Source organism: Astatotilapia calliptera, chromosome 9 (genome assembly GCF_964374335.1).
Source record: "Astatotilapia calliptera chromosome 9, fAstCal68.1, whole genome shotgun sequence".
Lineage (NCBI taxonomy): Eukaryota > Metazoa > Chordata > Actinopteri > Cichliformes > Cichlidae > Astatotilapia > Astatotilapia calliptera.
In genome coordinates this window covers 1,174,275-1,199,110 of record NC_137430.1, presented here as the reverse complement: position 1 = coordinate 1,199,110, position 24,836 = coordinate 1,174,275, and the positions used below count along the sequence as shown (strand labels likewise).

Genomic DNA, 24,836 nt, shown 5'->3' with positions numbered 1-24,836 from the left:
CGGGAGACTGTTCCACAGCTCAGGTGCAGCTAGAGCGAACGCTCGATCACCTCTAGACTTCAAGCGAGATCTGGGCTGAACCAACAATGACTGTGAGGAAGATCTTAAGGCCCTCGTAGGAAGATATGAATTTAAGAGTTCCTTAAGATAACTTGGCCCTGTGTTATTAGTAATTTTAAAAGTAAACAACAGAATTTTAAATTGAATACGAAATTTCACAGGCAACCAGTGCAGATCAGCAAGGACGGGAGTGATGTGAGCAAACTTCCTAGTTTTAGTTAGAATGCGTGCAGCGGCATTCTGGACTGTCTGTAATCTATGTAAAAGGGTAGAGTGGAGACCATAATAAAGTGAATTACAGTAATCTAGTCGTGACGTAACAAAGGCATGGATAAGCTTTTCCAAGTCATTGTGCGGGATGTAATGTTTGGCCCTTGAAATAAGGCGAAGTTGGTAGAAACTAGATCTGACGACAGCAGATACTTGTTTGTCAAGTTTAAATGAGCTGTCAAGTAGCACACCCAGATTCCTAACAGTGTCAGGGAAAGAACCTATAGTAAACGTTTGACCTCTGTTATTGCCAACAAAGGTTATGTTACAAAGTATTGAGTTGTATTTTTGTTATTGACCAAATACTTATTTTCCACCCTGATTTACGAACCACCTCAGCTGGCTCCTTTTGATGTGGAGCAGCAGCTGCTCTACTCTGAGCCCCTCCCGGATGGCCGAACTTCTCACCCTATCTCTAAGGGAGAGGCCAGCCACCCTTCGGAGGAAGATCATTTCTGCCGCTTGTATCCGCGATCTCGTTCTTTCGGTCACTACCCACAGCTCGTGGCCATAGGTGAGGGTAGGGACGTAGATCGACCGGTAAATTGAGAGCTTCGCTTTTACACTCAGCTCCCTCTTCACCACGACGGACCGGTGCAGCGTCCGCATTACTGCAGCTGCAGCCCCAATCCGTCTGTCGATCTCCGGCTCCCTTCTCCCATCACTCGCGAACAAGACCCCGAGATACTTGAACTCCTCCACTTGGGGCAGGAACTCATCCCTGACCCGGAGTGGGCACTCCACCCTTTTCCGGCTGAGAACCATGGCCTCAGATTTGGAGGTGCTGATCCTCATTCCCGCTGCTTCACACTCGGCTGCGAACCGTTCCAGTGCGAGCTGGAGGCCCTCACCCGATGAAGTCAACAGAACCACATCATCTGCAAAAATCAGAGATGAGATTCTGAGACCACCAAAGCGAAAGCCCTCCGCCATTTGGCTGCGCCTAGAAATCCTGTCCATAAAAATTATGAACAGAACCGGAGACAAAGGGCAGCCCTGGCGGAGCCCATCACCCACCGGGAACGAGTCCGACTTATTGCCGGCAATGCGAACCAAGCTCTTGCAACGGTTGTATAGGGATCGAATGGCCCATAGCAATGGGCCAGACACCCCATATTCCCGCAACACCTCCCACAGGACACCCCGAGGGACACGGTCGAATGCCTTCTCCAAGTCCACTGTAGCTCAGGTGGCAGAGCAGGTCAGCCACTAATCAGAAGGTCGGTGGTTCAATCCCAGGCTGCCTCCTGGCTGCATGCCAAATATCCTTGGGCAAGATACTAACCCCGTGTTTGCCTACTGGTGGTGGTCAGAGGGCCCGGTGGCGCCTGTGTCCGGCAGCCTCGCCTCTGTCAGTGTGCCCCAGGGCAGCCGTGGCTACAATGTAGCTTGCTATCGCCAGTGTGTGAATGTGTGTGTGAATGGGTGAATGACTGAATGTAGTGTAAAGCGCTTTGGGGTCCTATGGACTAGAAAAGCGCTATACAAATGCAGGCCATTTACAAAACACATGTAGACTGGTTGGGCAAACTCCCATGCATCCTCAAGTATCCTGGAGAGGATAAAGAGCTGGTCCAGTGTTCCGCGACCAGGACGAAAACCGCATTGTTCCTCCTGTATCTGAGGTTCGACTAACGGACGAACTCTCCTTTCCAGCACCCTGGCATAGACTTTCCCAGGGAGGCTGAGGAGTGTGATCCCCCTGTAGTTGGAACACACCCTCCGGTCCCCTTTCTTAAAGATGGGGACCACCACCCCAGTCTGCCAGTCCACAGGTACTGCCCCTGATCTCCACGCAACATTGCAGAGGCGTGTCAACCAGGACAGCCCTACAACGTCCAGAGCCTTCAGGAACTCGGGGCGGACCTCATCAACACCAGGGGCTCTGCCACCAAGGAGTTGTTTAACTGCCTCAGTGACCTCGCCCCCGGAAATTGGCGGGTCATTCCCCTCATCCCCAGAACTCTGCTTCCTCCTCGGAAGACGTGTCAGTGGGATTAAGGAGGTCCTCGAAGTATTCCTTCCACCGCCTGACAATTTTCTCAGTCGACGTCAGCAGCGCTCCGCCAGCACTATACACAGTGCAGGTAGAGCACCGCTTTCCCCTCCTGAGACGTCTGACGGTTTGCCAGAATCTCTTAGAGGCAGTCCGAAAGTCTTTTTCCATGGCCTCTCCGAACTCCTCCCACACCCGAGTTTTTGCTTCAGCCACTGCCCGAGTCGCATTCCGCTTGGCATGTCGATACCTGTCGGCTGCCTCCGGAGTCCCACAGGCTAACCAAGCCCGATAGGACTCCTTCTTCAGCCTGGTGGCTCCCTTCACCTCTGGTGTCCACCATTTGGTTCGGGGATTACCACCACGGCAGGCACCAACCACCTTGCGGCCGCAGCTCAATGCAGCAGCTTCGGCAATGGAGATGCTGAACATGGTCCATTCGGACTCAATGTCCCCAGTCTCCCTCAGAATGCTGTTGAAGCTCTGCCGGAAGTGTGCGTTGAAGATCTCGCGGACTGGGGCCTCTGCTAGACGTTCCCAGTACACCCTCACTACGCGTTTAGGTGCACCAGGTCTGTCCAGCGTCTTCCCCCGCCACCTGATCCAACTCACCACCAGGTGGTGATCAGTTGACAGCTCAGCCCCTCTCTTTACCCGAGTGTCCAGAACATATGGTCGCAGGTCTGCTGATATGATTACAAAATCGATCATCGACCTACGGCCTAGAGCATCCTGGTGCCACGTGCACCTATGGACACTCTTATGTTCGAACAGGGTGTTCGTTATGGCCAAACTGTGATTAGCACAGAAGTCCAATAACAGAGCACCGCTCGGGTTCAGATCAGGGAGGCCGTTCCTCCCAATCACGCCCCTCCAGGTCTCGCTGTCGTTACCCACGTGAGCATTGAAGTCTCCCAGCAGGACAACAGAGTCTCCAGGTGGAGCACCCTCCAGCACCCCGCCCAGGGACTCTAAGAAGGCTGGGTACTCTGAACTGCCACTCGGCGCATACGCGCAGATGACAGTCAGGACCCGTTCCCCGACCCTAAGGCGCAGGGAACAAACCCTCTCGTCCACCGGGAAAAACCCCAACGTACCGGCAGCAAGCCGAGGGGATACTAGGATACCCACCCCAGCCCGCCGCCTCTCACCAGGGGCAACTCCAGACTGAGACAGAGTCCAGCCCCTCTCCAGGAGACTGGTTCCAGAGCCTGAGCCATGTGTAGAGGTGAGCCCGACTATATCTAGCCGGTACCTCTCAACCTCACGCACTAACTCAGGCTCCTTCCCCACCAGAGAGGTGACATTCCATGTCCCTATTGCCAGTCTTGGCAGCCGGGGGTCAGTCCGCCAGGGCCTCCGCTCCTGGCCGCCACCCGGCACACAATGCACCCGACCCCTATGGAGCCTCCTGCGGGTGGTGGGCCTGCGGGAGGATGGGCCCATGTCTCCTCTTCGGGCTGTTCCCGGCCGGGCCCCATGGACTAAGGCCCGGCCACCAGACGCTCGCCCTCGGGCACCCTCCCCCGGCCTGGCTCCAGGGCGGGGCCCCGGTAACCCTATCCCGGGCAGGGTAAACTGTTCCCTCGGTGTCTTTTTCATAAGGGTCTTATGAAAACTAGTTCATGAATTTATTGCTTGTAGGCTGGACTACTCCCTGAAAAATCCAAAATGCTGCATCAAGGGTATTGACTCCTACAGTATATTGGCTTCCCTTCATTGGCTCCCTGTTAAATCCAGAATAAAATGTAAAGTCTTTTTACTCACATACAATGTCTTGTACAGCTATGCCCCATCTTATCTTAAAGCACTTTGCTCTCAGACTGCTAACCCTGATGCAATTCCACCCCATTGAACCCATCACTCCAACCATACCTCACCACTGTCTGAATGGAAAGATAACCAAACTATTCAGTTAGCTCATGATTCTTATCTATATATTCCCTAAAAACTGCAAAAACGATTAAAATGATTTATGATGCTTCTGATAGTATTTTACTTAATATTACAATAAACACTGGATCAGTGACACACACACACACACACACACACACACACACACACACACACACACACACACACACACACACACACACACACACACACACACACACACACAGGCCCCTTGCTTGCTTGTATAATAGCAAAGCAGGTCCGGTGAGAAGAGGTTTTACCATGCATGGAAGGTTCAGTTCTCCTTTTTAAATCCAGAAAGCCAATTCCCTTACCTTCATATCTCCAAGCCACACACACATATACACTCATATACACAATACCACAGAGCTCTCTGCTTCCCTGGCTTTCCCTCTCTGATTGCAATTAGTGAATTATGCACTTGGACTTCAGCCAGATACGCAGAATTCAATTATTCATGAATGCTAATAGGCAGACTCTCTCCCTCTCTCCCTTTTCATTTCTCCAAAGCCCTCCTGGGCTCTTGCTCATATAGCCCACACCAGAGAGGCAATATAGACCTTTTCACAGAGGCATGTTAATAGGAGTTGCTCTCTATTAAAACAAATGATGACATTGTCTGTAAAGCACAATACAATAAGTCATTTTAGAGGGATTACTTTAGCCTTCCCCCAGGAAAAGCAAGCACAAACTCAATACAGCTTTGGAAAGTCAAACTAAACTGAATAGTTATTGATGTTCAAACAGGTACCTCCAATACAGGAAGGCTGGAACTGCCTCTCTGTTAAAAAAGTTCTATATCTGATCCTGCAAGTATTATCCAGTAGGCAAACACAGCTTAGATGGAGTCAGGGACGAGACTTGCAAAGCTCTAACTGCTACTCAGCCCTCCAGATGTCGATGCAATGTCCTCTGAAGGCACTCTTGACCAGGGTGGCCCTCTGGCCAAGTCCTCTCCCTCTTCAGCAACACCCATTATCAGCAGGTCTATTCTAAAGCCATGCACTTGGTAACTAACTGGGTTTAATTTAGTGGCCTGGAAAACTAAGTTCCAAGGATCCCTTCATTTTTAAGGCTAGAATAATCCACAAAAGGGCTTATGAGTGTTGCTATTGTAATACATAGGTATTACATAGGCTTTACTGTTTCACAAAAGGTTTAAAAGGGATTGGGGATTGCAATTATTTCCCATGAACAAGGAATTCCCAGTAAGCACGGGTCATAAGCTCGCGTTGATTAAGTCCCTGCCCTTTGTACACACCGCCCATGTGTCCACAATTTCAACTTTTTGAATACGCGACATTTTACTAAAAGAATTTAACAGAAGCAAAGCAAAAGCCAAATAAAATAATGTTAATATTCACAGACACAAATCACTTGGATACTAAAACATATCACCTAATTAACCTACTCTGAGCCAATGCTGATTTTTGTTCTGATCTTGAGAGGAGAGAGACAGAAAAGCAGCATCCCTTAGAAATTCAATCCACAGGAAAATAGTGGAATTTACAATCTAACACAGCAAAAGTGAACACAAAAAAGCCACAAAACATAAAATCAAAGTCGACAGTCTAAACTTTCCCATATAGAAAAGATATATATAAATCCACAAAGTTTGTATCTGTCTTGTGTGAAACTTGTATGAAAAGCATACAAGAGTGAAAACAGATATAAGATCGCTTGAAAAACTATATAAATAAAACTTGTATGTTTTGGATACTTCCTAAAACAATATATGAAAGTAATGAGAACATGGCTACTTTCATGAGTAAATCATATAAGCCTTATATGATTTACTATATGAAGCAAGCCAAATCTGATGCAAGTCTTTTATAAGTTTTTTCTATTTTTTTCCATATGGGCTAACATTTGCAGAGAACACTTTTTCTATGTTATACATTAACACAATTAATTATTAATGAATTAATAATGAATTCCGTTGCAACTATTAAAACCCAAATGCATATTGTTTCCTTCATATTTCTTTCAGTTTTATGCTATTTTACCATGATTTTATTATTTTCTCAGATTTAACATTTGCTCCATCACACATGAATATTCATTTCAACATGATCTGTTTTTACACTCTCTTTCACATCAGAATAAATCTGATAGATCTGATGTTTTTAACCACGATATGTACTTCCTGTGTCAGAGTGATGCTTAAAACCATTTATTACTTCTAGGCTGGACTACTGTCATTTGTTGCTATCAGGATATCATAATAATTCTTGAAAAGCCTTCAGTTGATCCAAAATACTGCAGCAAGAATACTGACAGGAACTAGAAAGAGAGAGCAGAGCAGAGGGGGTCATCTGATTATTGCCTGGCCAATCCAGTCTGTCGTCTGCATTCTTTACCCTTGGGCATGTTAGTCTGTCGGTATAGATAGAAACTAAGTAGGTGCCTAAAATCTTCCCTTTGGAAAGACAAACCCTGTTTATTAAGTTAAACACTCTACCAAGGATAAAGGAGGACTAGATCTGCGTAACTTTCAACACTACTTCTTAGCCAACAGGCTTCAATTTATCTCAGGATGATTAAAACACACCCTCTCAGATGAACCTTGGCTAGATATAGAACAGGCACTATGCAATAATCTAGAGATTTCAGACCTACCATTTATCAGCTCAAACATCAAACCACATGAATGCTTTAAAAGCATCAACATCAGCTCTTCTTTGACTGCATGGTGAGAGTTTCTAAAAATGACCGAGTCTTTATTGATCTCATGCAAACATACACCTATGTGGAGCAATCCTGACATATTACAGAACAATAACATGATTAGCTTCACAGATTGGAGTTGTAAAGGAATTAAATACTTGGAACATATATTCCATTTGACAGATTAGTTACAGAGTATGGGATCAATAAGAACAGATTCTTAGCATAGCAATAAATTAAATCTATAGTAAAAAATAAATTTAGGCTTAATCAAGTTACAAACACCACCAACTGTGGTACAATTCCTTTATCTCAACCACCCAAGTTATTGTCTAAAACGGGTCTCAGACTCGCATCCCTGGGGCCACTTTTGGCCCACGTCACTAGCGATGTGTCGGTCTCAAATGAAATGGCTCTTAGAGCCGGCTCTTTTTTTTTAATTTTTTAATTTTATTTTTAATACTTTCTCTTTATTGATTTTCATCTTATTTTACATACAGAACTAAAGAGGGCAAGGGAAACCAACACAGTCACATATGTTCGCATATTCCAAAATACACAACGCCTTGTTTTACTTACACATATTACACATTACACAGGTGCATGTTCCATTCAAACAAATTCGCAGCTGTCCCTCTGCATCACAGAGGTATCAGTTTCTAGTCTCTTGACATATAACGATCCCATCGTTCCCAAAGTCTCTCTCCTTTCTCCTTCTGTAGCCGCAGTGAGAGGGTAATCAGTTCCATATGATGAATTGTGTTAATAATGTCTATGACCAGCTTCCGTGTGGGGGGGCTTGTCTGTAACCAACACTTAGTAATTGCCTTTTTGCATGCAACCATAATTATTTTCAGCAAGTATGAGTCTCTGTTATTTATATCCTCAGGGATATTCTCAAGGTACATGGTACTAAAGGAGAAGTCCAGTGTTACTTACAGCACATCCATCACCATTTGTTTAATCTCCTCCCAAAAGGTCTTCAGTTTAGGGCATGACCAGAAGACATGGAAGCAACCTGCAGCGACCTCCCCGCACTCCCTCCAGTATGAAGCGCCTGAACCACTTATTTTGGATTTCTGCTTTGGTGTGATGAAGAATCTAATTAAATTCTTCCATCCAAAATCTCGCCATGTTAAAGAATTTGTGGTAGACAACACATTCTTCCACATCTGCAACCAATCTTCCTCTGAGATAGTTATACCTGCTTCTTTTTCCCATCGATGACTGACATATCTTGTTGAGGTCTTTTTCATGGCTGTAAAACTTCTGTATATTTTGCCTATAGTACCTCTTATAATGTTCTCACCATAAGCATCCATAAATATTTGGATCACCCCACTAGCATCTGCGTCAAGCATTCTAATTTCCTTGAAGCTCCGAAGCTGCAGGTAACGATAAAAATCTTCCCTGCCGATCTCGTAAATCTGACACGTCCTCAAAATTGATCAGCTCCCCATGCTTAACTATCTTACAGATCGCAGTGATTCCATGCCTGGACCACTCCCTGAATTTATGGTCTAACAATGCTGGAAGGAAGCGTGGGAGATACGCTGGCCATCCCAGCAACCCTATTTCCCTATTAAGACCAAAAATTTTAATCACATCTGCCCATTTTTTCAGGGAAAAACTTACACATAAATTTTGCATCTGATATGCCTGTGGCAAACTCTCAAGAGACCCCAGAACAGACTGCATTGGGAAATTCATCAAAGAAAGCTCAATGTCCTTCCATTTTGCCTCAAACTTAGAGTTACACCAGCACACTACAGGTCTGATCTGGGCTGCCAGATAGTAAGCCTCAAAGCACGGTAGAGCCATGCCCCCCCCCACTCACCAGGCAGCTGCATTGTTGCATATTTCACTCTCGGCCTTTTATTTCCCCATATGAATCTTGAGCAATGCATATCCCACTCCCTAAATTGTTTTGCTGGAACCTCAACTGGAAGTGCTGCAAACAAATATAGCAGCTTTGGGAGGATATTTATCTTTATCGCTCTAACTCTGCTGCCCAGATCGAGGGGGAGCAGACCCCACCTCTCCAGATCTTCATATATCTTCTTGTTCACCCGATTATAATTAACTTCATATAACAATGCAGGGTCTTTTGTCAGCAGGATCCCAAAATACTCCATTTGAGATTGATGCCATCCGAATCTATATCTTGCTACCAATTGTCTTGAGGGGTTTAAGAAGAATGTCAAGATTTGAGTTTTTTGAATGTTCAGTCTATAACCAGACAGTCTGCCATATTCTTCCAGTATTTCCATAAGCAGAGGAATTCCCTCTTCCGGGTTTCCTAGCGCTACCAGCACATCGTCTGCATACAAGCAAATTTTATTTTCCACATTCCCCGTTGTAACCCCCTCCAATCGAGTATCTTCCCTGATACATTGAGCCAACGGCTCAATGAAAAGGTTAAAGAGCCGTGGGCTCAACGGGCAGCCCTGCCTGCAGCCACGTTGTAGCGTTATCCGATTTGAGAGGCTTCCATTAACTTTGATCCTCGCTGTTGGAGACATATAAATCATTCTTATACACTGAATAAACCTGTCACATAGCCCAAATCTCTTCAACACATGAAACAGAAATTCCCACCCAACTGTATCGTATGCCTTTTCCGCATCAAGCCCAATGAGAACTGTTCCAGTTTTCCCTTTAAGTATCCGGTCAATAATATGAATGGCCCTTCTGATATTATCGTGTGTTTGTCTGTTACCAATGAAGCCTGTTTGATCCTCCTCTATCAGCGTGGGCATCAATGTACTCAACCTCCTAGCCAAAATCGCGGCAAATAGTTTATAGTCTATATTTAACACGCTAATAGGTCTATAACCTCTGGGGTCAGTTTTATCCTTCCCTGCTTTTGGTATGACAGAGATATACGCCTCCCGCCACGATGGTGGGAGTGCCCCCCCACTCAGAGAGTAATTAAAAGAGGCCTTTAGTAGCGGGATTAAGGGTTCCCTCATCTGCCTATACCACTCTGGTGGAAATCCATCATATCCTGGGGCTTTAAAAGTCTGGAGTTTTGAGATCCCAATGTTAATCTCTTCTGCTGATATTTCTCTGATGAGTTTTTCATTCTGCTGCTTACCTATAAATGGTAGATCTAGGCTGGATAAGAAATTCTGAATCTTATGCTCATCTGCTTTGTCCGGTTGTGTGTATAGCTCAGTGTAATATTCTTCAAATGCTCTCTGAATTTCTTCAAGTTTATTAGTTATCTTATTTGTTTTTAAATTTCGAACTTTATGAATAGTGTTCTCCTGTTGTTGCCTCCTGAGTCTCCATGATAATAGCCTAGCAGCTTTGGGTCCTGCCTCATACCACCGTTGTCTATGATATTTTAATTTTTTTTCAATTTCCTCACTTAAAATTTTGTGGATCTCCTGTTTAACCGGCCTCATCTGCTCCAATACCTGGGGGCACCTTGTAACGGTGTGCAATTGTTCCAATTTTCCCAAATTTTCCTGCAAATCTGACAGCTTTTTTGCTCTGACCTTCTTTAGGACTGCACATTTTGCAATAATTTTACCCCTAAGGTATGCCTTAGCCGCATCCCATAAAATCGTAGGATTAACTGTTCCATTGTCATTGAGTTCTAAATATGTTTTTAACTCCTGTCCCATTTCTCTTTTAAACAAGTCATTATTTAACAGACCTGTGTTAAGCCTCCATAAGGTGTTTTTGGGGCTAGCTTTAAACCCAATCTTCATAGTTAGTCCCGAATGATCAGATAAATCTCTTTGTCCTATTATACAATCCTTCACTCTGTGGAGATCTTTACTAAAAGTAAAGAAATAATCAATCCTCGAGTACATATCATGTCTCGCTGAATAAAATGTAAATTTGTGTTCATGTTTGTGTAAATATCTCCATATATCTATAAGCCCCAACTCAGACAACATTGTTTTTACTTGTTTCTCTAATTTAGTTCCCCTCCGGTCTCGGTTAGTTGTATCCCATTTTGGATGGAGAAGTAAATTAAAATCTCCTGCACATATACATGTACCAACACTTTCTGCAGCAATAAGACTGAATATCTCCTTATAGAACCCTGTACTACTACCAGGGGGTGCATATATATTACACAGCGTGACGTCCTCCTGTTCCATTTTCCCTTTCACCAACACAAATCTTCCCTCTTTATCTTTATGTTCTCCAGTAAACTCAAAACCAACCTTGTTCGGTATCAGGATGGCCACTCCTCTTTTTTTGCCAGATCTATGTGAGGCATAATAGATATTTTTGAATCCCATTCTCTTCCACTTCTCATGTTCTTCCTTTGAGAGATGCGTTTCTTGTAGAAATGCAATATCAATTTTTTCCCTTTTTAGCTTTGAAACTATCTTACTCCTCTTAATGGGATTCTTTATACCATTTACATTCAAAGACAATACCTTATAATACCGCATATGTTCTATATATTTCCAACTTATTTTCCTGCACCAACATAACAATACTCCCAGCCCTCAGAACACATAATAAACACACATGAACAAAGACAGAACTTGTCTTAACCAAATAAACCAGGTCTTCCATAAGAGAGGTTTTTTTTCTCTCCTCTCAGTCTGGGGGAAATGCCACAGCGTGGGGCCCCTCTCGTTTCCTATTTTAAAAGAAAAAGGGAAACTAAAAAACAAAAACAAAAAACATGTGAGTCACCTGCATTGGACCCTCACCACTCTATGCTCAAAGGGGTATCGACGTGCCATATTCCATCACGGCCAGGGGAGGAGGCCATCCAACCATATATCCCCCTGTATTGATCAGCAGCCCAGCGCACCTGTTGTTCCGTTGGTCTTATGTTCATCTTAACAGCGAAACGGGGCGGGTGGGGCGCAGGTGTTACTCCTCCGTACCGACGTCCTCCGTGCGCTGGAAAACCTTCAGCTTTTCCCGTGCGCTCCCGCGTAGATCAGCTGTATTCCCGGCGCGTCGCGGCCCACCCACGCTCGTCGGTAGGATACTGCTGATCATCTCCGCCGTAATGCCTTTGGGCTTTCTTGTGGCCACCGGTCCCACCGTGTATCCGCGTCTTCTTAGATCCGCCGCAGCTTCCTCCGCGTTATTGTATAGGACCATTCCCGAGTCAAAATGAACCCGCATTTTAGCAAGCAGGGTCTGGAACCGGATGGCGTTTTCTTTAAGTACTTTTTTAACCGGGCCATACTCTTTTCTCTTCATTTGTATGTTTTCGGCATAGTCGTGATCAAAGAAAATCCGTTTCTCCTTTATATATACAGGCTTCTTCCATGCAGCGCATAGGATTTGTTCTTTAATATTGAACTTTAAGAAGCGCACCACCGTTGATCGAGGGGGCGCCCCCGGCGGCGGCTGCACTCCCAGCGCCCGGTGAGCTCTCTCTATCCCTAGGTTCTTCTCGCTGCCCAAGTCCACATCGTCCCCCAACTCCGATATCATCATGCTTTCCACATACCTTAGCATGGAGGTGCCTTCTATGTTCTCAGGGATGCCATATATCCGTATGTTATTACGGCGTGAGCGCCCCTCCAAATCCGTAACCTTCTCTTGGAGCTGCCTCTGGTTATCCAGCAGCTGAACAATGGCATCCCTCACTCCAATGTCCCATTTCTCCTTCCCTACCATGTTTCTTTCCATTTCTTCCAGACATTTCCCCGCCTCCTCGATCCTGCTTGTGGCGGCGGTAACCTGTTGATTTATCTCGTGTGTTAACTCGCTCATTTGGGCTTTCATGTCCTCTTTCAAACTTGTTCTCACGAGCGATAGCTCCTTCTTCATCTCTGCCTTAAGGTCTTGCATGCCCTCCGCCACTACTTCACTCACCACTTGTCTGAGGGGGCCTAGCGCTGATGTTGCGGCCTCCGCTGCCATCTTCTCGCCCTCTTGCTCGGAGCGTGTTTCATATGTCTTACTCTCAAGTCGCGTTTCTAAGCTTCGGCCTGGGGCTCGTCCCTTCTTATTTTTATCTCCACTCATTATTCTTAAAGGGAAAGTCGCTTTTAATGAATTATATTCTTGAATTGCGGATTATTTTAGCTATCGATGCAGGAGCTCCTGTTTATGCTGCTACTCTCGCCACCATGACACCGGAAGTCCATCAGAGCCGGCTCTTTGAAGTGAATGACGCGAACCGACTCCTTATTGGGAGGTATCGGGTTTTTTTTCTTTCTCTCGCCCTCTCTCTCGCACTTTCTTTCCGCTTCACTCAGCACGCGAGCCTTGTGCTTTGTGCTGAGCAGTGGGGGGAGGGGCAGTAGTTACACTCTCAGTAGCACAGGAACAGAGCCGGAGGGAAAGAGAGAGAAAGAGAGCCAGGGACAACAACGTCACATTAGAAAGGTATAGTAATCATCAACAACTATTTTAAGTTGCAGATGATAAAGGATTCAGAAAGTTTATTCATGCAGTGAATCCAATGTTGCAATTCAAAGCAGGAAAACACTCTCCCAAAAAATCATCCCCGGCCCATATGACAGAGAATGTGCATGTTCTTTTTGTTTTGCATATTTTAATTTATATTTAATTGTGTTGTGGTTTGCAGCGTTTTGTGTTGTTTCACTTTAAATTTGTTTAAAAGAAAAAAGCTGAAAATGTAAATAGTTAAAAGCTGAAATGTAAATAGTTGTTTTTTGTATTTTATAATTTATTTATTACATTTTATGCGGGGTGAATAAATAAAAATGTATTTACAGAGGCCCCTAGTACGGTGGCCCTGAAGTGCAAATCACACCAACAAATTGCTAAACACAACAACAAAATTGAGAAACACAACAACAAAATTGAGAAACACAAAAACAAAATTGAGAAGCACAAAAACAAAACTGAGAATCACAAAATCAAATTAAGAAACACAAAAACAAAATTGAGAAGCACAAAAACAAAAGAAGAATCACAAAAACAAATTGAGAAGCACAATTACATTAAAAAAAACGGAAAGGGTAGGTACCAGTCGGCAACAGGAGACATCACTGATTGGACGTCCGCGCTGTTCATCTTTGGAACCGGAAGTTACTCTGCCTGTAGCACATTTTTTTTCAAACATGAACATTACCGGTGACCCAAACATAGCTGTCGCTATGCGAGAATATTTTGATTCAGGACATACATACGAGGTGATACTGGATATGCTCAAGTGTAATCGTGACATCTCAATTAGTATGCGTACACTGAAAACGCATTTAAAAGAATCTGGACTGCACAGACGAGGCAACTATTCTCCACTTCCTGAGGTGAGGCGTGCCATTTTGGCCGAGCTTCGAGGACCAGGACAATTGTTTGGATATCGGACCATGTGGCAAGTTCTCAAACAAAAACACAAGCTGCGTGTCAAGCGTGATGTAGTTATGAGGCTGTTGAGACAACTAAATCCTCAAGGAATCGCTTTGAGAACTCGAAGGAGGTTCACAAGACGCACGTATCACTCCATGGGGCCCAATTACATATGGCATGTAGATGGCTATGATAAACTGAAACCCTTTGGCTTGGCCCTGTCAGGATGTATAGATGGCTTTTCAAGAAGACTGATGTGGCTTGTGTGTGGAGCAACAAACAACAACCCGGCTGTTATAGCTCACAATTATATAAACTGTGTAAAGAGTCTTGGTGTGATACCAATGAGATTACGAACAGACTTCGGGACTGAGAATGGGACTATGGCAGCCATACAGTGTACCCTCCGTCACGCGCACACGGACTATTATGCTGGATCGTCAAGCCACAGTTATGGATCATCTACTGGGAATCAGCGCATCGAGTCATGGTGGTCTTATTTCAGAAGAGGAAGGTGGGTACATTTGTGTCTGGTAGGTGTAAGGTACAGTGAAAGCTGATCAGATCGTTTTTTTTTACATGCATTTAAGAAAATAGAGTAGCGTCCTGCTGGACGTGTTGAAAAGTTGGATGAGATAGACGTTAACAGCCGTCACTTTATTGCAGGAACTCAAAATGGTCACCGTCAGCTGTTGTGCCGAAATGAGCATGCTTGCCTAGATTTAACGACACCAATACAAAATGAAAAACTCAGACCAAACTCTCCACTCCTCACAATCAACACACAGAACAGAGTGAAAAGAATACGGCATTTTTAACAAGAACATTACTGCAGGGTCGCTTCAATATTTATGGAAAACTAATATGCATTACTTTGTTTGACATCCATTTGTGGCATGTTTTAAATAGGACCAAAATGTAACAAACCCTATAAAATGACCAAGAACAAAGCTAAATTGATTCTTAAATATTAATTATATACCCAGGTCTCAGTTTTGGATGGACTTGTTTGGAGACCTAAGAGACTCTCGAAACTTAATGGAAGCCACGAACACCAATGCTTGCTGAGATTCTGCTTCAGAGGGGTTCTACAGAAAGACCTGGATGAATGCAAGGACCTCTGGAACAAACACAGGATCCGGCCAAGCAGACTTGCATCGTGTCCAGGGGGGATTCCAAACAAACTCTCTCTTGCCTCACAGGTATTTGAGTTCTTAACAAAATGAATTAACCTTTTGCATCAAACTAAATGCAAGGTGTTGTTATTGCTTAAGTTGGTTAATATATATTCATAATTTTACACATAAGTATGATAGAGCAGTTTATAACATGTCACTGCATGCGTTGATTTATATAGTTCCATATTGTCAGCAAAAAATCCTTCACTGTTCTATTTTCATTTTGCAGATATGGTTCAAGAGACTGTGGATTTGCTGTTGAGGAGAGGGAACTGGATGTGTTTCCCGAGGAGGGGCTACTGGTTGGATTGTGTGGTGATCCAAACATTGAGGAATATTTACAACAGGTTGTACAACAAAACACACTGCAGCAGCCACAAGACTGGGAATCGGCCACAGAACTGTATTTGGCCCTGAAGGACATAGCTGGGTTTTAGATACCAACTGAACTTCAGTTTGTAATGACATTTGTCAGAGTTACTCTGACGAAGACACACACGGTGTCGAAACGTTAGTTTCTTTCCTTTTTTTGCACCTAATAAAACCTTTGGACTTGAGTGCTCCAGCCCTTCTGTTTTTCCTTCATTTTTTAATGTTAGTAGTGTTTCCTTTCCCTCTTGCTAAATTGAATATAATATTGTTCATAATATACAGGAACTGGCATGGATTTAAATATTAACATTTAACCACAAGGAAACATTTAAAATTTTCTTTAATAAAACCATTTACAAATAGTGTCCAGCATTTCTGTCACTTTTCCAACATACACAATATTCAGAAAAAACAACTAAATGTTTAACAATATGGAAGTTGCTTGTCACATGAATGTGTTAAGTAGTGTGCCAACGGCAGCTGAACCTAACAGGGTAACTCAGTAACTGTAACTTGATGACCTTGCTGATTTAAGAACATCCAAATCCTGGAGCATTTTGAATTCCAAAGTCCATGTTGGCCTTAAAGATGCCATATGAGTCACAGATGGGTAGCTTCAGAGTATTTGCACAGGTGTTTGCAACTGGAAAAGGCGAATCACTTAAAAACTGGATGCATGGTGGTGGTGTCATTCCTGCCGGTGGAACTGCCATCAGCCCTGTGGCAAACATCATCAAATCTTCCAGACACACTGCTGTTGCCTTCTCTGAAAGAAGAAAGTAAACACTGTAGTACATTACAGAAAATTAATTTCCTTACCTCTCCTTTCATAAAACTATAAACAATTAAAAACGGCCATTCAAACCTTCACAATCAAGGAGATAATCTGCCCAAAAGCCAAGTGTTAGGACCTCCTTATGCCGCTTGTTGCTTCCTGCTGGGCTGAGATCTGGTCTGAACATGCTCTCCAGTTCTGAAGCAGTCAGGGCCTTGGCAGAGAAGCATAGGAGTGGGGCCAGCACACTGGAATGTTTTTGCAGTGCACTTAAAAAATTCAGACTTTCCAGTCCATCTTTAAATCTGCAAAGGATAGACAAATAACTAATAATTGGTTTATAGCTATAACTATTGCAGTCTTCTAAATTGTGTTTAAATGTCTTTACCTACTAGATCTTTCATTATAAATTTGGACAGATTTCAAATGCATACACAAAAACAATTCATAGTGCTCAGAAATTAACTGTGACAGCAAAAAAAGAAGAGCTCATTGGGATTTCAGCTTTTAAAAAAAAATCAGTGCTTTCACACTGGAATAAACAAGTGTGTCAAACAAGGGATCACCTCTTTTTATAAATAACTGAAAAATTAATCATGTTGCATGACTGATTATTATGGGTCATTGTGAACAATAAATGTATACTAAATTAGAGTTCTAGTGTCAAAAGGTTAATAGCGTGCGACAGTGGCTCAGGAATTAACTTGTTGTTCATCAGATCACACAGATGCTACCGAATCAGTTTTTTCATATACATCTGAAGGTCTGAAAATGTCAGTGGCTGCTGTGATGAGCATCTGGCCATCCTGAATTTAAAAGGAGTAATGAGTTTACCAATAAATGACACTTTGGTTTCTTTCAAGGATGTACCATCTGAGGTACTCCTCCACAAATGCTTGTTTCTCACAAGGCTTGACGTTTCTGAGGCATCCAGCAGTTTGGAAGATTGTGCTGTTTTGCAAAATAAGATTATGCAAAGACTCCTCTGATTCAGCTTTCAGGACCTATAAAAAAAAAAAAAAAAAAAAAGATTTACTGTAAGAAAAGCAAAAATAATTTTCACTACTTTTACGATTCATTCAAACATTGGATTAAAAAAATAATCAATTTGTTATTTCACTTGTGTTGTTGGGAGGTGGAAATCTGTCCTTTCAGATTACAGAATCTGCCTTGAACCTACTTTCAAGATATGATCCAACCCGGATAACTTTTATCCTGATTAAATCTTTTAAACTGGCCCCAAGTGTCTTCTAAGTAAACCCATTCCCTGAGCCTAGGTAATTTTCTACCTGATGTAGAACTTTTGTGATCTCCTCATCTTGCACATCTTCTACAGTGGCGCTGAAACTCTGATTCCCTGTGATGTGGTTGACCAGGTTCTTGGAGAGGAAATGTGGTGCTGGTCCCCCATGCACAATGGATACAGCGATCATCTTTCCTGCTAAAAAGTACTCATCTTGCCTGGCAGCTGTTATACAGGGCACATAATTATCATGGTTAATTGCTATTAAATATGCTAATGTGTGTACAGCGTCTCTTTATGTCTGTCTCCACGTTGGTTGAGTGTGGAGTGAGTGCATATGAGAGCATGAGGGTGGGAATGGATGTTTGTGTCTGTGTGTGCCTGTATGTCTGTGTCTATATGTCAGGTTGGGTATCAGACGCCACCTCTCTGGGGACACCTCAGGCCCTCCAAGGTTTGGAGGCCTATCTCCACCCACCACCACTTCCCCTGCCGGTGGCGGACTCCCTCAGGTGTCGGTGTGTTGGTGGTTCTTTGTGTCTGGGGGTGGGCGTCTGGGTACACACCGGCTCACTCCTTGGCGGCCGCTTGTCGGGGCCTGGGGCCTGGGGCTCGCTCGGGCCCCTTTGGAGGTGGGGTGCCCCCGGCCTCTCGGCCTGGGGCTCGGTCACTCAGGCACAGCTGGGGGCCGGCGGAGCTCACGGGCGCGTCACTGCAACTCCCCCTGACTTCTGCTCCGCGGCTGCTGGGCGAGCCCTCATCTGGGACTCTCCTCAGCTCTTACTGGAACAGTGGCGCGGCTGCCCCTCTGTTGGTCTTCCATGGTCTCTTGTGTTCTGGGGGCCTCTGGATGTCTGGAGTTTTGATCTCCTCCATACCCGCTTCACACCCTGGAGGACGGGGCTGTGGCCCCCCCACACTCCCTAGCAGATCATTACATGGAGAAACCTTTGGAATGCAAGCATGCTGATCCACACAGGTATGCACACATGGGTATTCACAGACGCGGACTAAAGCTTTCTTGGCTGCTGCCTCAAAGCACACTGTGCGCTGTCTATCTTGCGTGCTGCACAATATCGTTTATTATTTAGTAAATATTGATATCTATGACTAGCTAGTTTATTGTGATGGTGCTTTGTTTTCTCTATTATTATGTTGCTCTTTGTTGTTTGCTGTCTCCTCTGTTTGTTTTTTTTGTTTGTTTGTTTTTTTTTTCTCCATACAGGTGACCCAGGAGTTCTTTTTTTTTTTTCTCTCTCTCTCTTCCCCCCCCTTCTCACCGTCTCTTCTCCCCTTTGGTTTTCTTTCTTTCTCTCCCCCTCTTTCTCTCATTCATTCCCCCTGTCCTATTTATTAAAAAAAAAAAAAAGACAAAGGATGAACTGAAGCTCTGCCATCACGTAATGTCGCATACTGCTGTTTCTGATGTCATTTAGAAAAAAAAAAAATATGCTAATGAAAAAAATAAGCCAATTTTTATTAAAATTTCCATTGTAATAATTACGGAGAAAACATCCACCTCTTGAATTATATACAAGATAACGGCTCTCTGGAGGTCCATCAAAGATGGGGCGATTTGTCAGACTGCCCATAAGAAGTGTGAGGAATTCACACCCCAGGCCACCTGTATCCAAACCTTCTTCAAAGCTGCCAGCATCATCATTAAACTTGATGAACATGTCGTAGTTGTCAGAGTATGTGCTGCGTCGAAATCCTCTAACAGCTCCATCCCATACAGCTGACCTTGATATATTGAACCTGCTGACCGTCTTGTGGTCAAGTTCCAGTGCCAAATTTGCAATAATTTCATGTGCCTGCAAATTGGTGTCTCTAAGAAAAAAGGGTGTATATACTTCTCTCATGATTGCATGATGTCTTGTACAGAACAAGATGGCGGTTAATTGGATTCAAATGTTTAAATTACTAACACAGGTTCTTCTGGGGGCTCAGCTTTGGCTTCGTTAGGAGTAGGATCTTCATCATCAATCACAATCGGTTCAAACAGCTGTGTGTAGTTTCTGCAGAGTGAAAACATGTACACAAAGTGTAGATGCAAAAAGACAAATGCATAAACATGCAGTTCCAGTTTTATAGAACGATTCTACTATTTTTTTTTTCTGAAGAATCAAATGTAAAAGAGTCAAACTACATACATTTATAATAATTGTGTGTATATATTTTGTGCAACCCTCTGGAATAATTACTCAAGATACAACGCACCTGTAACAGGAGCTCTCGACAGTGAGGCATTCAGTAGTGCCTGTATCGTTTTCTTCTTCCAAATCTATGACCTGGAAATACAGAAATGAGGATGAATGAAAATTCATATTTGACCAATTGATAATTATTTTAATATAGGGAGCCTAAGTCTCCTCCCCTTCTGGTCTGCTCGTGGGTCCCTGAACAAAAGAAAAATGAATGGAAGTGAATGGAGCTATAAAAGTTATTTTCTGGTCTGCTTTGCCTTACTCTCTGAATCACACATATGTTGTACTTCAATTTAAATAATAAATAATTGTGTTTCGACTATGTCTGTAATGTAATTTGAGATTTGTTAGCTTGTAAAAATTCGTCATTAAAATGACTACAAGTCAGATGTCGCAAATATGACGTCGCCTCAGAAGCTTTTCTCCCCCAGCATAACTGCAAATTATCACATGACCAGATTTATAGTGGTTTTCTCCACATCATCCTGGAAGAAGGATTCGAAGCTCGCTAAACAAAACTAAGCTTGTCCTCTTCTCTGTGTCTGGTTCAATGATGTCAATTTTGTGAGACGAACATTTACATTTCGCCACGTCTTTTCAAACAAAACCTAAAATAACCTTTGCCACCTGTCGCTTAAGCACTTTTTGGCATCAAAATGTGTTTATATACTTCACGGACATCATATTTTAAATCCATGGCACACATCAAACGGGATCAGAAAATAATTTTTATTGGCTCATAGACTCCTATTTTTTTAGCAGTAGGGGACCCATGGTCCGGAAGTAGATGGATGTACCTTAGGTTCCCTATCCCAATAGATTATCTAAAGGTACAATAAGTAAGTAAGAATGAAATAAGAAGAACATCCTGTGGTCAAATCTGTGTACTGCAGTCTATCTTTATAAACAAACGAGTGACTCTCCCTCCTCCCGTTCCATGAGTTTCATGGCTACGGATCAGCGCCAGAAGATTCTAGATGACAAAGACGAGTCATACACAGTTAGTTTCAATGTAACCTTCCTTCCAACATGATTGAGACATTAGACTGCTTTGTGATTATTTCATGTACCGGTATGACTTATTGTACCTTTAAGGGGTGAATGTTATAAACTATTGATAGTATGAAAATTGATGATGTGAAATGCATTGTATAATAACAATGAATGTAATAAGCAAACAGTGAATCGTTATCTAATTGCAAAGTAAAGGCGGTGGAGATTGTCTGCTGCACTCTTTTACTAATAAAATAGTTTTTTACCTGTTGTACTTCATTAGCAAGCACAAGATCCCCAGCACCCTTCCTTAGAGAACAAAGAAAAGCATTATTGTTGTGTACTGTGAAAATATTAATTGACACTTTGAAAATATTTAAGCATCTTGATTAACAAACAAGCAATACAAGTATTATGTAGTCCATGTTCCAAAAACCATATACAGACTGAATGACTGTGTGTTATACTTGTATAACTATGCATGTGACAAATAAAGAACCTTGAACCTTGACAAAAGAGTATATCTCATTAATACAAAGTGTTGGCAAAAAACAGTAAAAGATTACATGTTCTTAAAATATCACTTACTCATATTCTGCCGCTTTCTGTAAAGGACTGCTTTCATGTTGAAGTTCCCATGGCTGAAACAAACAAACAAACGAACAAACAAACAAACAAACAAACAAACAAACAAACAAACAAACAAACAAACGCACGCAAGCACGCACACACACACACACACACAAAATGTATTTCACATATAACTATTAACTGTTTTACTGAACTGAGGCAAATGGTGGTGGCTAAACAACAAGAAAACTCTATAAAAAATGTTAAATTGTACTTACCAGTGTATCAGCAAGATCAAACTCAGAGGGCCTTTTAATAACAATCTCTGGGTCAGAGTCAGACAACTCTGAGTTTTCTCCAACTACAAAACATGAAAACAAATCAAGCTAAGCTAACTAAATTCATACTAATGTATGAAACTTTATTTGATCATCAATAATAGATTAATACGAAAGGCATAAAGTTAGCATTGAAAACTCATGACTCAGTAGATCCAAAAATGGCTGAATTTCATGTTTCCAGGAAGAAACATAACATATACAAGCTAATTTAGGGAGCAATGGTGGCAGAGGAGTTAAAAGCCCGCCCTGTAATCAAAAGGTTGAAGGTTTGAGCCCTGCTCAGTCTGTCGCAGTTGTTGTGTCCTTGGGCAAGACACTTCACCCTCCATGCCAGGTGGTGGTAGTGGGAGGGATAGGTGGCATCTGTGTACAGCAGCCTTGCTTCAGTCAGTGAGTCCCAGGACAGTTGTGTCCACATTGTAGCTAATCACCAGCAGTGTGTGAATGTGTGTGGGTGAATGACTGCTTTTGTTGTGAAGTGTCCTTGGGGGTTGTAGAACCCTAGAAGGTGCTATATCAAATACAGGCCATTCACCATTTTAATGTAGGTATGCTATTGACTTGGGTGCTTTATGCATAATGTTAACATTTCACAATTTCAAAATTAGCAGTTGTTGAAACTAAGGGAATCTGTGTCAAAATCCAAACAAACATTAGCAGCTTACCATCTTCAAAGTCACTCTTCAAGCAGATGAAAACAGTGATTCTTTGATAAGGCTTGCCAACTTCAGCCTTATAAGCCTCAAGTGCAAATGGTCTTTGTGTTCCAGGGACAGTAATGACCTCAGTGCCATCCGGATACAGAAGAAGGAAAGGTCCATCTTTTAGATCTTTGTTAAAGTCCTTCATTTTTTTTTTTTTTTTTGTGTCCCGTTTGGATCTTTAGCCATCAGAATTGTTGTCTTAAGGCCAAGAAAGATGCCAAGCGGATTTATTTTACCAAGTGGATGATCATGGCCTTGCCATATTGGTCCATTTGATTGACCTTTATTATAATTATGAATTTATTTTATTTTCAGTTCCTACAAACGGGACAGACATGACTGGGAGATAGGACAGGGAGAAAGAATGAAAGAAAGAGAGGGAGAGAAAGAAAACCAAAGGGGAGAAGAGACGGTGAGAAGGGGTGGAAGAAAGAAAAAAACAAACAAACAAAAAAAACAAAACACCTGGGTCACCTGTATGGAGAAAAAAAAACAGAAGAGAAAGCAAACAACAAAGAGCAACATAATAAAAAAAACGGCACCATCACAATAAACTAGCTAGCAGTAAATATCAGTAGATACTAAGTAATAAACGATATTGTGCAGCACGCAAGATAGACAGCGCACAATGTGCTTTGAGGCAGCAGCCAAGAAAGCTGTAGTCCACGTCTGTGAATACCCGTGTGTACACCTGTGTGCATACCTGTGTGGATCAGCATGCTTGCATTCCAAAGGTTTCTCCATGTAACGATCTGCTAGGGAGTGTGGGGAGCCACAGCCCCGTCCTCCAGGGTGTGAAGCAGGTATGGAGGAGATCAAAACTCCAGACATCCAGAGGCCCCCAGAACACAAGAGACCATGGAAGACCAACAGAGGGGCAGCCGCGCCACTGTCCCAGTAAGAGCTGAGGAGAGTCCCAGATGAGGGCTCACTCAGCAGCCGCGGAGCAGAAGCCAGGGGGAGTTGCAGTGACGCGCCCGTGAGCTCCGCCGGCAGCCAGCTGTGCCTGAGTGACCGAGCCCCAGGCCTTCATTTTTTTAACAGCTTGATTGAGCAGACTTGTGGCAGTAACGTCAGGGTCTGTTGTTAGGAAAATAGTTTTTCCACGGTATGGCTTCAAACCACCCTTTTTAATGGTCATCAAGCCGACATTTATCTGTAAGGAAAAAGCAACCCGTTCTCACTCCCGACGCGTAAAATAATGACGATTTGTCACGTCCCTTAACTTCTCATGCTGACGCCTAAGGTACCCTTCCACGTTTTTATGTGACGCTGTGGGTTGTCAATTCATTCCAATATGAACCCGCTCGCGGCGATCAGAGACGCTTCGAGCAGAGGCTCCAGCCATCCATTTACTCCAATAATAACCCCGTCACGGCGAAACATGACGCCGTGAAGCACAATCTAACTGGAGAACCGCGGACCCTCTCCGCGAACGGGTTTTTCTCCCTAATTTAATGCTTTCTTTTAATGACATCGTTAACATTTCTCAACAAAAACACGAAAGTATCACTGATAATTCAACAATAAAATCGCTTCATGTTGTGGCCATCACACAGTGTTTTCCAAACTGATTCACGATCTGAAAGTGCGCAGATTTAACGTATACATAATCCTTTGTTAGGTTTATTATTTTCATTTCACATGTAAAACACATTTATAGATTCATTCACCACTCCTGTTAGTTTTGGACGCGCTCGGCTCCAGCCAATCAGACGCAACCTGTGTAAGCAAAGCCTGATGGGAGAACGGAGAGACCCATTTATAAGAATAAGAAAATGAGGCGGAACTGATTGATTCTAATGCAGGTATGTAAAAAATACATATATTTAAAGTAATACCTTGATGTGTGTTTCAAAGTTTGTTTTTTCATAAAAGCTTCAAACAAACAGAGGTGACTGATCTCGGAAACGGTGTAATGTATTTAAAAATGGCTACAGCTACCGTCAGCATGCTTGCTAGGTAACGACTACACGTGGCTACTGCAGCATTAGCCATTTAATCCAACGATGATGGATTAATTCTATTACAAACGTTAAAGGACTTGTGTGCTGCAAAATACCCTCACATGGTGCGTAAAGCAGTTTTTGCGCTAAGAGTTCTGCTAGCTCTTTACAAACTGATGATGCTAACGTTAATTGCTAACATTAACCGGAGCGCCAAGACTGAAAATCATTTGAATTGCGTTAGTTATGTGTTTATGTCACTGAGTTCTGCAAAAATCTCTTTCCTCTTTAGCTTGAAAATGAGTGATTTAGAGGATCCCGAGCTGGAGGAAGAGCTTCAGGC

At 43.1% G+C, this 24,836-nt stretch overlaps 1 protein-coding gene across 3 annotated transcripts; it reads right to left on the bottom strand.

Annotated features, from left to right (window-relative positions):
• Nucleotides 1-16,037: 16,037 nt before the first annotated feature.
• LOC113029716 (uncharacterized) lies at nucleotides 16,038-23,863 on the bottom strand. 3 transcript variants are annotated; one of them, XM_080306289.1, is made up of 9 exons: nucleotides 22,509-23,863; nucleotides 21,781-21,863; nucleotides 21,521-21,573; nucleotides 21,199-21,241; nucleotides 19,953-20,023; nucleotides 17,779-19,750; nucleotides 17,397-17,493; nucleotides 16,580-16,794; nucleotides 16,038-16,480 (listed from the first exon to the last, which is right to left on the bottom strand). In XM_080306289.1, exons 1-6 carry the CDS (start codon nucleotides 22,690-22,692, stop codon nucleotides 19,648-19,650), a joined length of 537 nt encoding a protein of 178 aa, XP_080162415.1. In that variant the 5' UTR covers nucleotides 22,693-23,863; the 3' UTR covers nucleotides 16,038-16,480; nucleotides 16,580-16,794; nucleotides 17,397-17,493; nucleotides 17,779-19,647. The 3 variants fall into 3 exon arrangements, with proteins under 3 accessions (XP_080162415.1, XP_080162413.1, XP_080162414.1); XM_080306287.1 differs by having other exon boundaries at nucleotides 17,324-19,750; XM_080306288.1 differs by having other exon boundaries at nucleotides 17,397-19,750.
• Between the last annotated feature and the right edge of the window lie 973 nt (nucleotides 23,864-24,836).

Bases quoted from the DNA above. Each gene is read 5' to 3' on its own strand.
- LOC113029716 (XM_080306287.1), bottom strand. From the start codon at position 22,692: ATGAAGGACTTTAACAAAGATCTAAAAGATGGACCTTTCCTTCTTCTG. The intron at 21,242-21,520 runs GTAAGTGATATT...TTGTTCTCTAAG, and splicing joins CAGAAAGCGGCAGAATATGA to GAAGGGTGCTGGGGATCTTG. The intron at 20,024-21,198 runs GTAAAAAACTAT...CTGTATTTCCAG, and splicing joins TTGCTAATGAAGTACAACAG to GTCATAGATTTGGAAGAAGA.